The 18,549-nt window shown below is 36.7% G+C and overlaps 1 protein-coding gene across 3 annotated transcripts in view; it reads left to right on the top strand.

The window, feature by feature from the left end:
• The window catches only part of LOC121407002 (amine oxidase [flavin-containing] B-like), a 36,721-nt gene that overhangs the window by 1,776 nt on the left and 16,396 nt on the right, over positions 1–18,549 (top strand). For 2 of the 3 annotated variants that reach the window (XR_005968858.1, XM_041597888.1), the window contains exons 1-5: positions 2,449–3,065; positions 6,294–6,471; positions 10,231–10,325; positions 11,440–11,577; positions 12,717–12,821. Coding sequence is in view for 2 of the 3 variants with exons in the window: in XM_041597888.1 (XP_041453822.1) it covers positions 6,378–6,471; positions 10,231–10,325; positions 11,440–11,577; positions 12,717–12,821 (432 nt within the window). In the remaining variant the exon portion in view is untranslated. Of the gene's footprint in view, positions 1–2,448; positions 3,066–6,293; positions 6,472–10,230; positions 10,326–11,439; positions 11,578–12,716; positions 12,822–18,549 lie in introns of those variants that run through there. The other variant, XM_041597889.1, reaches the window with a different exon arrangement.

An 18,549-nucleotide genomic window follows, 5' to 3' on the forward strand; every position in this document is an offset into this window, starting at 1 on the left:
ATTGAGTCAAAACGTCAATTTAGGGTTTCTGCAGGTTTTTTTCCAGGTCCTAGATTGGAAAGTTATGATTATGATGAATTAATATTCATAAAATATCAAAATTGACAAAAAAAGCATATATTGAACGAAAGTTTCCTATACAAGATTGATCTCCAGCCTTATGAATTGGACAAATTTTGACAGGACACCAGGCTTTAGGATAATACACTTTGGACAATGAAATATTAAACACATAATATTAGATGATTAGACTATTACGACTATCTATTACAGTTGTGAAACATTTCATATTTAAAAAAAAAATAAATGAAATCTAATCAGGCCCTGTGGCCTTTTTCACCGAATAACTATCAATTTCTTTTGAGACAAATCATGTGAGATTAGAGGAATGTCAAAAGTTTCATGAGAATTCAATTGTGACAATGGATGGTGAGAGTTTTATTCAGCCAGTGGCGGCACCAGGAATTTTTAAAATATCTAGTGGGAAATGCCCCACGCCACCCCTCCCCCCATGATCGACATTTATTTAGTGTATTAGGTCTATTTATGCGATGGATCTTATAGGGACCTATTTGTATTATTATCTTCAGGGTGGGGAACTTGCATGTCTCTAAACTTCTTTGCTACTATGCATCTCTCTCTCTATCTCTTGTTGAATTGAAATCCCCAATAGGCAGATAGGACTCTGTCCAATGATACTGGAAATAATGTATTAATGTAATTGCAGCAGCCATAATTGCAAAATGAAGACCGACAATAGGCCTACGCAAAGGCTCGGTCACACCGCCAGAACTTTGCTGGAGCGTTCCTGGAACGGTGCAAATAATTCATCACCGCTCGTTAGCGATCGCCACAGTTTAACCAGTTAACAAAGTTGGCCCCTGTTAAGGCAACGCCGTATACGCTCGGTCATTGCTGATGGTCCATTGAAGAAAGTTTATCATGCTATATAATAATACGCGTAATATTGCGAGCGGTAAGGAGTGGGCAATTTTCCGCTCTCGCAAAGTTCACACCGCTCCAACAACGCCCAGCCAAAGTTAGGCACCGCTAGACGCAAGTTCGTGGAAACTCAGTATCGAGGGATAATTCATTTTCTGGTTTCAAAACAGAAAAAACAAAAACGAAATATTGAGTCAAAATTTATTCTATTTTCGAGATTTAAAACAGAAAAACGGTAATTTTTCAATATTTTGATTCAAGAATGAAATATGTAAAAACGGTAAAAAAGAATAACTGTTCATTTTTCCGTTTTACTGTTTTACATATTTTAATATTTATTTTTTAGTTTTTTGAGGGGTCCATATTCTACAAGCTTTGCTTTTCAGTGGACCCCTCCATTCTTCTTATGATATATAATTGCATTGATTTAATTATATTTAATGATATTGATTATATTGATTTAAACTTGACATGTTTGTTAATTTATATTCAAATCATTTTCGAATATGTATATCATTTTTTTTCAATATTGAATTTTGTTCATGCTATTATTTAAATTGAATCAATCTATCTTGTACTTATTTGTATTATTTTGAAGAATGAAAAATAAATTGAATAGAAAAACGCAATATTGGATTTAAATTTTCGTTTCCTTTTCTGTTTCGTTCCCGAAACAGAAGATTGAATTGAGACTATCGTTTCACTTTTTTTCAGTTTCGCCTTTACCTTACGAAACAGAAAACTGAGCGCGCCTTTTCATAACCTTTTTCCGTTTCGAAATTAGAAACACGAGTTATCTGATCGTACCTCCATCAGGGTACGATTACAATTCCTTATCCTTTGGCCTAGCGGAATATTGAAGACTGATGAAGCTTTTGCAAAAGGGGTAGAGCTAGAACTGACTGGCAATGTGAAACGTTGATGTTACTTTAGCAACTATCCACCTTGATTTAAATTATGGCTCTGCAAAATTGTGATCTCCTCTCTATCTACGCATCTTAGTTTTAATAGATTGGTTTATGCCAAATCAAAGTTTGCGCCCCAGCGAGAAGTCTTGCTATGTTACATAGTAATATTTTAGACCATTTTAGACCATTCCATCATTAGAGATATAAAGAATATTGTATTTTAGGCATAATCCAATGCATTAAAATTAAGATGTATAGATGGAGAGGAGATGCTTGAGTCTTGAGTCATAGTTTAAAACCACGGTAGATAGTATTTGTTAACATCAAGGTTTGACAAGACTGGCCAGCCATAGGTGGTTAGTTCTGGCTACGCCCCTTTCGCAAAAGCTCCGGTCTTCAATACTCCGTTTGGCCAAAGGAAAGGGAATTATCTAATCACACCGCCCAAGCGTTGTTGGAGGGGTCGTGGAGCGGTACGGAGAGAAGGTCGAATTTCGCTCACAAATTTTTTGGGAAAAAATCTAAAACAAAAATCGAAAACAAAATAAAAAAAATCGAAAACGAAAATGGTGAACGGTAGCGAGCGGGGATGATTTTTTTTCTCTCCGCTCCACGACCGCTCCAACAACGCTCGGGCGGTGTGACAAGGCCTTTAAACGTTGCACAAACTTTGATGGAGCGGTTGTACGGGGTCGCTCGAACTGTGTCTGGCGTTGAAGCAGCGACCCTTTGCGGTGGTGAACTTTGGTTTGGCATTGGTATGGAGGTGTCGGAGCGGACCAGCGCCAAAGCAACGCCGGCTTCAGTGGTGCACCGCTAAGGCAATGCCCGTGTTTTCGATTTTCCCCCATTTTGTGCGAAGTGACGAGCGTTGTCGAAATTTAGCGGTGTGACCGATTTTTGACTTTTGAATTCATTGTTCTTGCGATCATCAGCCCATGAAAATAGGCGAATTCGACTTCAGATCACTCCAACGTATCATGCATATTGCAGCTATAACTAGGGGATTCCAAAGAAGAATAAAGGCTCTTTCAACATGTTCAATGGGTTATACACATGATTATAGAAAACAGCATTGAAGCTGATTGTTATGAAACATTCTTATTTTTTCTACCATTCGATTCGGGGGTAGAAATGCTGTCGAGTTATACTTTCGCAAGTAGGACATGAAACCTTTTGGAACAATGTTGTGGTAATTCAACAAACTGCATTTTGGTGAGTATTCTAACAGATATGTCAAGGGAGATTGAGTTATTGGTCTAAATCAGTGAAACCACAGAAAGGCGAGTGTGTTACGGCACCTTTATATTAAGTAAATTGCACATTTTAGTAGTTTACCAACATGTGCCGTATTTTGTGCTGGTCTGGAAGAAAGGGGTGGGGGGGGGGCAGGGAATAATGTGCCCATTTGGGTGTGTGGGTACGTGCGTGTGTGAGGGGTGTATGCGCGCGTGTGTGTGCGTACTATATTTTTCTCTAAATATAATGGTCACAATTAAGCTTTTAAGTCGGTGTGAAGGGTGTTTTTTTTTTCATTTTACATCTTACAAAGTGTAAAGTAGTAAATGAACTGGAACAAATGACAATTATTAGAACGCGATGGGACTGGACCAAAAATTTGGAGAGCAAACCAAACACATTTAGGCCAAACTAGTAATAGACCAAATTGTTTTTTTTGTTCTAAGACTATCTGGGAGTAGAGCAAATCGATCATACCACAAGAAAATGATGTAACCGGGCATGGTGGCTCAGCGGTAGAGCGTCCACCTCATGATTGGGAGGTCCTGGGTTCGATCCTCGACTGAGACATACTTAAAGGACAAGTCCACCCCAACAAAAACTTGATTTGAATAAAAAGAGAAAAATTCAACAAGCACAACACTGAAAATTTCATCAAAATCGGATGTGAAATAAGAAAGATATGGCATTTTAAAGTTTCACTTATTTTCAACAAAATAGTTATATGAACGAGCCAGTTACATCCAAATGAGAGAGCTGATGACATCACTCACTATTTCTTTTGTATTTTATTATATGAAATATGAAATATTGTTATTTTCTCGTCATTGTCATGTAAAATGAAGTTTCATTCCTCCCTAAACATGCTAAACACGTGGAATTCAATTATTTTAACATTTGTGCTTCAGGCAAGGAGGTCCTAATTGTCAAATTTGTAAAAATTGAAATATTGTATTATTCAAACAATAAAAAACAAAAGAAATAGTGAGTGAGTGACATCATCGACTCTCTCATTTGGGTGTAACTGGCTCGTTCATATAACTATTTTGATGAAAATAAGCGAAACTTTGAATTGTCATAACTTTCTTATTTTACATCAGATTTTAATGAAAGTTTCAGCATTGTGCTTGTCTGATTTTTCTCTAATGATTCAAATCAACATTTTTCTGAGGTGGACTTGACCTTTATAAAAATGGGACCTTCTTGCTTGGCGCTCAGCATTTATATTGGAGAAGGGTAGTAATAACATGTTATGTTATGCAGGGCCCGCTGGTAGAGCAGTTTCCTAACTGAAGTGGCTACCCTTGGTAAATAAAACGTTATGTTATTATTTTTTATATTATATGAAACGTTAATAAACATTACGCGTTTTTGAAAAATCATCAAAATCATATTTCAGAATGTGAAGGAGATTTCTACATGTTAATTCTCCAGGCTGAAAATAATACGACTAGCACACATAAAGAAAAATCAGACCAACAAAATACTGAAAGCTTTATCAAAATCGGACAAGAATGAACAAAATTATTATTTTCAAAGATTTGTATTATTTCGGGGAAACAGTTCTAAGCATGTCTTCATAACTATTCAATGAGCAAATTGATGATGTCATGTCCCACTTGTTCTAGAAATAAATAAGTGGATTAACAACTAATTTAGTGCATTAGATATTTATTGCTGCAATTAATTTCATTGTAAGGAAGACATATTCACATATGTATGAAAAATGGCAAAATTATAATTCAATGTAATAACAATGCCACAAGAAAAAGGAAAATTTGTTGTCATCAATGGGACATCCACTCTGTTGGTATTACAATATACATATTATTTACATAGAGTGCACAACAAATACACACCAAAAATATTCGCATAAACAAACAAATGTTTTTTTTTCCGTTACAGTCATGGTACAATTTAGATTAGGCCTATGATATTGAGTTAAAAGAGAGGAAGGCAGCAATGAATTATTGGCATTGTTATTATCATTATTTCAGTTATTATATTGTTATATTATTATATTACATGTATTATCACTTAATAACTGGTTTAAGAGGTGAAATTCAATACAGTACAGATTACTGTCGAAGTGACAAGATATAGGCTTATTTAGTGTAGTTCCTTGTATTTGCGGATTGAGAGCGGAACAAACAAGACAAAGAATGTGAAGATGTGTGAAGTACAGTACGTGCTTTCATTGATCTTTGCCTGAGCGCATGGGTGTAGATGAGGGTGATTACCATTTTCTATTACTTGTGAAACATGTTTCAAGATCATTTTCTTGCATTCTTTTGTCAAATTTGTCACTTCGCCAGTCACCTTGCCAGCATAATTTGCTATTTTCTGTAATTTCTTGAGGTTATCTTTCCTGCATGCATGCACCCACCGAACCAAACAGCACAACTGAAGAGCACGACACTTTCAATTACACTTCAATACAGACATCCCAGAATGAACACCGTGTTATACGATTAGTGCAGGGGCTGTGTCTTCAGGGAGTTTTCTGTGTTGTCATAGCAAAAACTAAAAGTTAAAATATGTCAAAAAGAGTAAAACGGAAAAACAAACCGTTTTATTGTTTTTAGATATTATCTCAATCCTGAAACAAATAATTGATCAACAACAATTTTTGTCTCGCCTGCATAGCAGAAGGAGACTTTAAGCGCCAGTTTTTGGCGGCGGCGGTGCGTCGTAAACATTGAAATCTAAACCATAGTTAAGTTTTTGAAATGTCAAGCACACGTACAAGATCAGGGAGTGCACTGTTTTTAAATCTGTTTGTCTTATATTTGAATTCTGTATTATTTGTTTGCATTTCGAAGAATTTTTTTTTTGAGGGGTAACCAAGACTGACATAAGTTTTCTTTTTTTCAAAACAAATAGCAAAATCTTGAGTAAGTTTTTCTCTTCGGTACAATAGAGTTGGTTAGCTCATGGACCTATCACAATGTTAGCTATGCATCGTCATACGAACTGTCCAATGACCAATCGTTAACTGCTTCACGCCTTATTCACTGTGACGATATCAGAGAGTCAAAGTTATAAGGATGACAAAGACTGTCACCTGTTTATTCATTAGGTATCTAACCCATGAATGTACATCACATCATAGGTTCATCATGCTCCGACAAGCTTTGTTTAAGGAAATAGGCATAACATTTAATTTGTTTGTATTTGTCTTATTGTGTATATCACATTACTCAGGTACGTTTACAAGAAAAGCCGGGCCAGCTGACTGAAGATTTGGGTCGAAGACTTATTTCGTAATAATCCCCTGACACTTCGAGCATGCAATCAGAAAATCGCCGACAGGAGACAGATCCGGACGGACTCGATATGGATCATTTGAGAGACGTTATAGTTGTTGGAGCGGGCCTTAGTGGTAAGCTACACCTCCTTATGTTTTCTTCGTTGGTTGTTGAGAAGAAATTCATCGTAGGGGAGAGCGGGGCTAATCCGAGCCAGGGGCAAGCCGGGGCAAGTCCGCTCACCACGTGATTTTTTCATTTTGCTGTGACTGGATGTTGGTTTTGTTGATGATGTACTGCTACCTGCCCAAATGTAGCAACATACCTTGGCGAGAGGTCATCTGCTAGGATACAGAAAATTACGGCGAATCGTCCATTTCGAGACCATTTTGTAAATAATAAATTTTCAAATTACTTGTGTATTTTTTTAGAGATACTCATGAATACAGTTACAATATTTTTGTTAGAAAGGTGTGATATTTGCTTACTGAAATATGCCTTTGATACTATGTTATATGGTACTTTGATACTATTTTTTCGAAAAACAATTAGAGAAAAGAAAATGGCTGCGGGGGGGGGGGGCTAGTTCGCTCCTTTTGCGAAGGGGCAGGTCCGCCACACTTTTATCTACATAGGCTATAGACCCCCATATATATTCAAGCCATTGTAATAAAACATGTGATAAAAGAGTAATATAAAACTTATTCAAAAATATTTTGTTTAAAATTTCTCTTGAGCGAGGTTAGGGTTTCGCAATTTTTATTGGGAAGGAATTATGTGATTTTGCACCAGAGTAATTTTAAGGTTTGCTTAAACAGTTTGGGTATTGGGTTTGGGCGGAACTACGGACCTTTTTACAAGTGAATCTTTAATCATCATTTTAATGATGATTGCTATTATAATCGTGACTAGGATTAGCGTTCGTGATTCTAATCATGTTCTAGTTTGGTTTCACACGACGTGCTAAATATTCGTCATTAGCATTATTTTTCACTGGAATCATCATTCAAATTACGATTTGTTTTTACCTTGTTAAATGGCGGAAGGCCATTTTAAAACCTTAAAGAGTTAAGAAACTCTAATGTCACGTGTACCAAAATTCCAAAATGACTCCACCAGAAGCACTTTTTTAATCCGTTTGATAAGATTACGATTCTTCGATGAGCAAAAATTTCCCCATACAGAGCTTCTATAATCAATGACAGGTTGGATGGATGATCTGAAAAGGGTATTCAGTAAATGGGTATTTACCGGGTAACTATTACTATAGATTTACACTTTGTAAGAAAGTTTTTACAAAATTGTCTAGCGTGCTCATCCCTATAGTCAAATGACAATGTTACCACCAAGGTATCTAGTAGAACTTATGGCCTTTTCAGACGTGAATCTTGAATCATCATTGTAATGATGATTGCTATTGTAATCGTGACTGTGATTCGTGATTCTAATCATGTTCTAGTTTGGTTTCATACGTGCTGAATATTCGTCATTAGCCCTTCTTTTCACTGGAATCATCATCAAAATTACGATATTTTTTACCGTGTGAACGGGCTGTTGTTTCAAGCTTTGTACCATTTAAGTATACATTCAATTCATTAGGATTTGAATGAGATCTTGGCGAAATCAACATAACACTGGTTTTATCGGCACTAATTTACAATCTGTTATTTTTGTACCATCTATTAATTTCCATAATGCACATAATGTAGTTTAGATTCAGCTTCGATTACATCTTTACCCGTTGTATAAATGGCGGTTACACTTCGTAGTTCCGAAGATTCGTTATTCCGAAGGTTCGTAATTCCGAAACACGTAAATTGCCTATACCTCCAGGCGCGGATCCAGGAGGGGGCCGAGCCGGCCCCGCCCCCCCCCCTATTTTTTGACAACCTCCAGAAAAAAGTTTACTACTTGATAGAAACTATGAAAAACAGAAAGAAAAATAAGAAAGAGTTATTATACCCCTGATGTGTAATTTACAGCCTGGTAACGGCCGGCCCGACCCCGAAAGGAAACAAGAAAAAGGTGAGGCGAAGAATTGGAAAATAGACTTTATCATGTTTATGTAACATTTTTCGCTCGCGCTTCGCGCTCGCATTGCCTGTGTAATGAAACCCATTCAAGAGGGTTAAATGGAACTTAATATCCAGTTTTGAAATCAATTTGCACACAATATTTTAGCTTGCACATCAAGCTTTCAATATTGTGTTTGATTTCATTGTCAATATACTTGTATATCAAAATTTTCTGCTCGCGCTGCGCGCTCGCATTGTTTGATTTTTGAGATAACTATCCAAATTTGTCAAAATGCTCCTTTATCATGTCAGTATATCAAAAAATTAAGTTCGTGTTTCGCGCTCGCATTTAATTGTTTGAGACACACAGCTTGTTCTTTATTCAAATAAAAACGCGATTAGACTGTCCAGTTTCAGGTCGGAATATCAAAAATTTTGGCTCACGCTTTGCGCTCGCATTGTTTAGTTCGATACTTATCTTTGTTCATGATTACAAAAACTGCTCAGAATCTTCAGGTCTAAGGGCATAAAATATCAAAAATTTGAGCTCGCGCTTCGCGCTCGCATTATATATTAAGACCATAATGAGATGCCTTATCTTGTTTGTAACAATAAAAAACTAACATATACTTCAAACTTCAGTCTGTAGTTATAGGACTACCCCCTGAAAACAAAAAAAAAAAAATAGATTATAGCGGCCAATCGAGAAAAATGTTGATGAAGATATTTTCCGCCCCCCCCCCCCCTATTGGCGAAAGCTGGATCCGCCCGTGACCTCGATGTTCGTAAATCCGAAAACAAAATAGGGTTCGTTAATCCGAAAGTTTGTGGTGTTATTCCGAAGATTCGATAATCCGAAAACGAAATAAGGTTCGTGATTCCGAAGGTTCGTTATTCCAAAAACGAAATAAGGTTCGTGATTCCGAAGATTTGATAATCCGAAAACGAAATAAGGATCGTTGTTCCGAAGGTTCGTCAATCAAAAAAACAATTAAGGTTCTTTATTCCGAAGGTTCGCTAATCCGAAAAATGAAACAATCGTTGGCGAAGTGCTGGGAAAACAGTAAGGGTATAAGCGCGGTGGAGGGGGACGGGTGAAGAAACACCGTCCTTCAGCAAGAACTTTATCCACACTGTGCTGCACTCGACCCAGGTGAGGTGAATGGGTAACCAGAAGGAAGAAATTCCTTGAATGCTTTGAGCGCCTAGGCAGCTCAGCTAAAGCTGGGGTAATAATAATAGCAGGGCCCACTGGGAGAACAGTTTTCGGAACAGAAGTGGCTTCCCTGGGTAAATATACCTATATTATTATTATTATCATTATCGTAATGTGTGCGATATCTATAAAGCAACGGGAATCCTTATATCAGATTACACTCTGTGTGATTAGAGAACTATCATGACTGCACACATATCATACTCATGATCATGCTCTAGAGTGATCAACGATAAATGCCAGTTAACTGTAACAATTTAAAAAGTTCGTACAGAATCCAATTGCCATCCAAGTGTCTATTTGCATGAATAAAAAAAAACATGTGCCAATAATTCTGAAAGAAATTGTGTTATTGCTGAGAAATTAGCAAGATAATCCTGGGATTAGAGTGAAATGTTGGGTCCTACGGTGAATGATACATTGTCTCACGTGTGTTCATTTGTGCTGGTGATCGACAGTGTGATCGTTTTTCAGAGTTTTCAAAAATTTAAGTTTAGGTAACAACTGTACCAGATCTATATCCACGATTTATCTTGGTTTCTAAAAGTAGGACATTCTCGTGAAATCAGTGTTTACTGAAACTAGGCCTATACTTTCATTCATCTTTAAACATTGATTAGGCTAATATGTTAAATATTCGCCCTTTGTATTGATCTGTCAAGGTTTATCAGCCGCCATGCTCTTACATGAATCTGGCCAAGATGTACTGGTACTAGAAGCAAATGATCGAGTTGGAGGACGGACTCTCAATTTCTATGTAAGTGTGTTCGGACCTGTGAGTATTATAGACCTATAGACTCTATACAAAAATTATTTGCACATTACATACAGCAATGCAAAATGAGAAGATATACTATGTTAGAGCCAAAGAAATCCCAAGTTGGCCATCATAAAATATATAGTATTTATCATTATGAAAGAGGGATGTATAGCAGTTGTTTTGTACCTAGTTGGGTTTTTAAAGGAGGGTTTTTTTATTCTCTCAAATAGAAATACACAATCACATTCTATAAAAAAATTGTGCAAATTATTTGAATCATGATAATGAATTATACAATAAATTCAAATCCCATATAATTTATACACAAAATAATCATACATCAAAGATACTGAAAATTAATATTGATGCGTTTCAAACAATTACAAAATGAAATATTAATAAGATGTATTAAATGACAAGAGAGAATGAAAATGATAAAAGGTGATGTTCTACCCCCCCCCCTCCCCTCGTCTCCAGGTAAGGAGCACCCTCCCCTTTATGCCTACACTACATGGAAGGAACTCCAATTCCCCGTATTGTTCATGCTTTTTCTGCAAGAAAAAAGAGAAACAAATATGTGTTTCTGTTTATTTATTTATTTTTTTTTTTGGGGGGGGGGGTTGTCTCTCGTTATATACTACCTCTGCCTCTCTCTTCCTATATATTCCTTTGATTTTTATTTTCCCATTTCTTTAAATGTCGAGACATCTTGCCTCTACCTAACGCCAACCTTTCCATTCTTCTTTGAATTTCCTTTTGATTTTAACCACGGTTATGAGTGCGTCCTCTTCCCTCCCTTTGAAGTTAACAAATTTGAAAAAAATTACATAATGATTGTTTAAACGTTCCTTTTCTTCATCCTTTAATTTTACACCTCGCACCTCGATTGATGCCGGTGTAGCGGCGAATTTGGTAACTGGCAGATACAGTACTCGGCACACAATCCGATCCTGATCGGTGTGCCAATGAGGAGACTGATGGCGTCATCCTCTCAAGGTGGACAATATGGGGCTACAGCATATTTCCATATCGCCTTGATGTATCCTCATCCAATTAAATTGTGGCTAACAATAAACCTCTACTTGTGATTTGAATTCTTGAATGTCAACAGGACGAGGCAATAGACTACACCGATTTGGGCGGGGCTTACATAGGACCTACCCAGGATCGCATCTACCGACTCGCCAAAGAAATGGGTGTGGACACCGTACGTTGCTATGACACCGGAATGGCAATTTCATACCACAGGGTAAGTAATTCATGTTTAAAATGAATATAAAAATGATATCATCAATTGTATTTTACAAATAAATACGTTTCAATGTCTTGTTTAAATAACAATAATTATATAATATTCAACATTTACAATTATCTTCAAGAAGTTAGGATTCATCGAATTTCCTAAAATCTCTGTATTTGGTGAGTTTATGTAGAGGTTCATCTGGTTTGAGATTAATACATTTATAAATCAAATAATGGTCACTAAGGGCAATCTTGGCGACATCAGAAAGTAAATGCTCTTATTGTATTGTAAAAATTAAGTCTATACATTTGTGAGGAAGTTAGAGTGATTCATGTAGATTTCGTAACAATTTGTGTCAGAGCAAATAAACATTTAATAACATATAATGGATTATCAACAAGAGAATCATTGACTTGGTAACTGGAGGTTTAATTCATCAGCTTGTTTGACACCCATATCTAGTGGCGAAATGAGTCAAAGATTTTGAGGGAGCAGATTGCGAGCTAGCAAATTTTTCGACATTTTTATTAAAAAATCCAATATTGATATAGATTTGTAACATAATATTCAGAAAATAATAGGCCTATCATATTTCACCTTTCTCTCGTTCCTTTTCTGTCCATTTATACTTTTTTCTTAATCGTGAAGAATTGCCCCCCCCCCCATCTGTACGCCATTGCCTAAACCATCATTAGTATAGAGATGATGAATAGGCATTATGTCTAAAGATGAAAGTCCGCTTCAAACATAGGTAAATAGGCCAACACTGTAACAAAATTTTAGCACAAAATTAGACCCTGGACTGTAAGATAAATTGCACTTCAAGTTTAGAGTAGGGGCCATAGTTTTTACCATCTAAACAAATCTTAGATATGATTACTGCGCTAAGTTATTCTTTAATTGTTAATCGGTTGATTTACACAATCTGTATACCGTTGGCATATTAAAAAAACAGACTGAACTCCCCTTAAAATTGAGTTCTTTTAAACTCGGTTGTGGTAGCCCAAATGTTCTTCTTACCATTGCTGGTTTCTTGCTTTTTTTGCTTGTTTGTGATTTTGTTTTTGTTTAAAGTAGGGGCCAAATGCATACAAGACATTTATTCTTTGCTTTCATCATTTCATGATTTGTTATTTTGTGAACAGGGAAGGTGGCGGAAGATGTCGGGTTTGCATCCTGGCACCTGGAATCCCCTGGAGAATCTAGAACTCAACCACTTTTGGCATCTCATAGATAGAATGGGAGAAAAGGTAACTTCATCTTGCCCTCACCCCACCCCCCCCCCCCCCCTACGATGCACAATCGACCAGTGGGATGGAACAATGGTTCACAAGCATTTTCTGCCAAACAAACTGAAAAAAGGCAAACAAGATCTCTTTTTTTGCACACACATACATTTTTGTGGAAATAATAGTCAATCATGACCTGAAAAAAATAAAAATAAGTAATGGAATGGGTGTAGACGTAATTTATTCAATGTCTATCAATAGGCTTTCGTTTCGAAAAGAGGATTAAACTGTTAAAATCCCTGGCAAATAATTATATTGTTGAATTCTCAGAATCTATCAAACCCGATCAGACTTCAATTGTAGAATGTTTAAAATATACCAGCACTGTAGATTTGCGATCCAGAGTGTGGCGGCATGTGTGTGCGCATCGTAAATTGGAAAACGTATTGGTGCACCCCATTGGCGTAATAAGCCAAAAAAATTGAGGGGAAAATATCTATTTATTTAATTTTGACATACTCAAAAAGGTTAGCCAAATCAGCACAAACTCTGGTTTTCGTGATGACCCTTTGAAATACAAATATATACAAAGAAAACAAACTTAAAAACTACAAACTTATGTGCATATAATATACTTATTAAAAATGTTACAAAATAAACTACAAAGTTAGGTAGGTTCATTAGATAAAAACAATGAGAAAAAAACGTTTGAAATTAGATGCCATAATGATTTATATGTTATACAAAACAAAATGGATAGCAATGCAGCTACCGATTAAAATACTCAATTTAACTACATACTCACGCATGCACCCTTACCTACGGGCCACCTTTAGACAAACATACACACGAACCCTACCATCACACACACACACTTTTTTTTAAACAAGTGCACACCTAGTTACCAATAATACATATAGCATTTCCATTTATTTGAAAGCAGGATAAAAGAGCATTGTAGATTAAATGCCTTGCTCACGGTCATAGGTGCCGCGGCCGGGGATCGAACCCCGGACTTTCCATGTATAGCCAGGCGCCTTAGACCACTCGGCCACGGCACCTCCCACACACACACGCCAACACACCCTCGCCCGCGCACACACGACCCACGCATGAACACACACACACATAGAGATATAATTCCGACTAGACTGACACAAAACATGAAAATACAATTAGTTCATGAAGTACATTTAAACGTGGGTGGATACTGACTATATAATTACGCGAGAAAAATTTAAGAGCTCTATTGAAAAATGCTAGGCTCTGAGCTTGTTCGATTGCAAGCGACAAATCATTCCAGATTTGACTACCTGATTAAATAAATGATTTCCTATAAAATTCAGTTTTGCATTTGGGTAAACGCAACATCATCTTTTCAGTTTCACGAGATTTTCGTACTGAGATTTCATTAGCAAATATGAATTTATCAGATACAATTTGTTGATAGCATGCTGTCTTCTAGAACACTTTATGTAGAGTTGGCAAACTCAGATCCTTAAAAAAACATCAAATTAACGGGTATTCCATAACTTTCTCGAGCCTAGCTCTTTTGTGTAGTTTGTTCAAGGTATTGATATTTGAATTCCCTATACTTCTCTCTGACAACACATTACAACAATATAGCATTACCCCAATAAGTTACCCCAATGTATATCAGATAAGTGTTTAGTTGAGAAGAACATCTTCAATCTTCGTATTACACCTACTTTTGTTACACAGAGCAATGTTTTCAGTGTGTGCTTTAAAATCAAGATGTGAGTATTATTGTTACACCCGAACACCTGGATTCTTCAAAGAATTCGACTGTTTTTTTTCATCATGTATAACATGTAACTTTATGTTTGGGAATCTCCCTATATTTTTCTGTAACCTATTATTAAATATTACTTTAGACTTAACTGGATTGAGGATCAGCTTATTTTTATCATGGACCTACTAACTGGTCCATGTTTCTATTTACCCATTCGTTTCCTTCATGCATTACATTACCGATAGCGAGCTGGATCTGTACTTCTGATGGAGTGTTTAATTCCAAAGACAGAGATTGTGGTGTCATCTGCATACATATAAAATATTCCTTTACTTATATAATTGAAAAGTTCACTTATCATAATGGTAAATAGGACCCGATGAGTGAACCTTTAGCCACTCCTGTGCTGACATCCATAAACTTTGACTTTATATTCTGGATTTTAACATATAGTTTTCTTTCATTAAGATATTCAGATTCAGATATTTTTATTGTCCAATTGCAATCAGGTACAAATAAAAATTCAATTTGTTCGCATAAAATGATTTAGAATATCACATGATACACACAAAAGATTACACGATACATATAGTAAACATTCAAGCAAAGATAAATGTAAATTAAGATAAAGGCAGGAAGGGGGGGGGGTAATATAATTTCAGTTACGGCAATAAAATACACGATTGAAACTGGAACGAAATAATTTAGGAAGCGTGAGGATCTGCCGAGAAGGGATCTCAGACGTTTGCCTGACCTCATCAAATTATATTATTTAATGGAGGGCATGGTTCTCATTGGTCAGGATCTCTTTGGCTTTTTTCAAGGACTCTAATCTTCATTTTTGTCTAGAAAGCACCCTTTTTCTTTTGTTATATTAGGCTTGCTTTTAAATTCTTTCTAGTTTCTGTATGTCCTCTTTCCTACCTACATGTATCCAAACAATTGAATTGAAGAGAAGGTCACTTTCCACCAATGCAGTCTCCTCTCTTGAAAATGAGTGGTCCCAAGCTTTCCAATGAAGAACATTCTACTTCTAGCTTTTGAAAGTGTGGTCTTTGGTTGTCCATAGATACTTCAAACTATCTACTACTTCAATGGTAACACCGTATAATACAATTGAATATGGTTGTGGGAGCAATTCTGAAATAAAAAATAAGTTCTTTACACTTAGATGGGTTTATGAAGAGGTGGTTGTTTTTACACTACCTTGAGAAGCGTTCAATACTTCTGTGATAACTATCATCATCAGTTTCACTTTTCATCAAGCCTAGAATTACTGTGTCATCAGCATATTTTAGTATTTTTACATTTTCGTCATTTGAGTTACAATCATTAGTATACAAGATGTACATCAATACTGATAGGAAGCATCCTTGGGGGCACCTTTATTTATCATAATCTCATCAGACATAGTATGTTGAACGTTGTGCTCTACAGCGCGTCCCAAAAAAAACTATACACTTTTGAAATGGCCGCGAAATAAAAAATCTAGCACTTTGGGGAAAAAGACTCTCATATATGGAAAGCCAATGAAGTCAACTTTCAAGTGACACCAAAAAGTTGGAAAAATATTAATGCTTGAGCGAGCACTGCCCACTGAAACAAAGGGTATGAAAATTAGGGTGGGCTGGAATTAGCCTTCCAATTTATTTCAGTTGTTGAGAGGCAAATCATTTCGAACTTGCAAAGTTAAGGGCGTTGTGATAAATTAATGATCAACCTTGATCAGTTTTGATAGCTTAAGCAAATTTTTTAAGTTATTAAATTGAACTTTTATGCATGAGTGAACACAAATTACACTTTTGGAGCAGCATTTCAGCTTTATCATTTGGATCTCTTTTGGGGCAGCATTTCAACTTTATCATGGCGATCTCAGCAATGTGTTCATGGGAGTCGGCCAGTCGGAGAATAGGGGGTAAGATAGGGCTTAAGTGGGAGAAGTAGGTTGATGGAATAAGGGTCAACAGAACATTCAGCCCCGCCCCCTCCCTTTTTCCCACCCTCCCCTCCTGTTGAGAGACTGATGGCTATTCTTATGTACGCGTGAAGTCCAGAGCAGAATGTTGGTTTAATGATTAATTCTGAATTAGGGCATCAACTTTTTCCTATCAATCATTCAATCAACAATTTATCAGTAAATTAACTCATTCAATGTGCAATGTGATCAATAAAACATTCATTTTTTCCAATAAATTATTTCATTAATCATCATAATCATTAATTTTTTTTGGTAATCATTCAAACTGACCATCAGCCACCGGTCACTTGGCAGTTAAGTTTTGAAAAGGCTACAATCTGGGAGATGAGAGAGAGAGAGGAGGGGGGGGGGCTGGAAAATGGAGGTGAAGAGGGGAGGGTACCTATGACTTTTAATTTGTAAAAGGACAAAAAGAAGAGGAATGCCCTTTTAACCAAGTCTACTCTTAGCATACCTCGCCCTCTTGCTTGTAACAGGTACATGTACCATCACATTACTCTGACTCTCATGGACACACTTCTGATGTCCACAAGATGAATATGCTACACTAAAATTGCATTCCTGCTTGACTGAACATGAAGCACATTTCAATGGAGTAATTCATGAAATTTGCCTATTAAAACCAAAACTTATCTCACTCATGAATAGCAGAACACCCTTAGCTTTGTAAGTTCCAAAGGACTAACCTCTCAAAAAACTGTATGGCTAATTCCTGCACAGCCTAGCCAAGCTTAGTCTCCCAGGAGGAGAGAAGTGGGGGGAGGGGGTAGAGATGGAGGGAGGGGTTCCTAAATGTTCTGTTGACCTTAAGCCCTTCAACTTACTTCACCTACCTAAGTCATATTACCCCCTCTTCTCCTGACTGTCATGAACACATTGTTAAGATCCACATGATCCACATGATAAAGCTGCACTAAAAATTGCAATTCATGATCACTCATGCATTAAAGTTCAATTTAATAACGTATAAAATTTTCACAAACAACAAACTGATAACATCTGATCTTTAACTCACCAAATAACCTTCAACTTTGCAAGTACCAAACAAAAAATCTGAAAGAAATTGGAAGGCTAATTCCAGCCCACCCTAATTTACATACCCTCTGTTTCAGTGGGCAGTGCTCGCTCAAGCATGAATAATTTTTCAACTTTTTGGTGTCATTTGAAAGTTGACTTTATTGGCTTTCCATATCTATAAGTCTTTTCCCCTAAAGTGCTACATTTTTTATTTGGCAGCCATTTCAAAAGTGTATAGTTTTTTTTGGGACGCACTGTATGATAAAGTACTAGCCAAAGTACAATCTTAAGCATGAAGTGAAGGTTAAAATCATTCAGTTTATCAACAAGAATGTGTGTCTGTATAATATTGAAAGCCGAATAAAAATCTACAATAAGATCCCTAGAATAACACCTCAGTTTGTATGTTGTATGTACTAATGTCAGCACAGCGTCCGTATAACAAGGCGTATAACTGATTTCTTCGGTTGGTAGGCAAACTGATGTAAATCTATAACAGGGGAAACTACTGGGAGGATGAGTTTCATTATGATCCTCTCAAAGCATTTCATCACTATCGATGTCGGGGCAACAGGTCGGTAGTCATTTAGTTCAGGCACTTTGTTGGTTTTGGGGACTGGAATAACTGTTTCTTTCTTCCAACAACTAAGTAAGTCACCTTTTAGAAGCGAGTGTTTAATTAAAGAGGTTCGCGTAGGGGATAAAGCTAATTGGTGAGCACAATGGGGACTACCGCGCACGCAACATGAACTTCCCAAGGACGTGGGGCGGACGTACCATACACGTGACAATTTCACAATTTTCGAGAAAAACAAACGTATTTGTCGCCGCGTCCTAGATTCTTTTGATCTATTGAATAGCAACGACGTATTTGGAACTTAATTCCTCCGGTATAAAGGGGAATTAAGGGCGTTATGGTCGTCAGGGGGTGGATAACTACTACTACTACATCTCCTTTTTTCTTCCTCTTAACCTTTTCTACCACTACTCAAATCTGCTGC

The sequence above is a fragment of the Lytechinus variegatus genome, chromosome 2, assembly GCF_018143015.1.
Source record: "Lytechinus variegatus isolate NC3 chromosome 2, Lvar_3.0, whole genome shotgun sequence".
Taxonomy (NCBI): Eukaryota; Metazoa; Echinodermata; class Echinoidea; order Temnopleuroida; family Toxopneustidae; genus Lytechinus; species Lytechinus variegatus.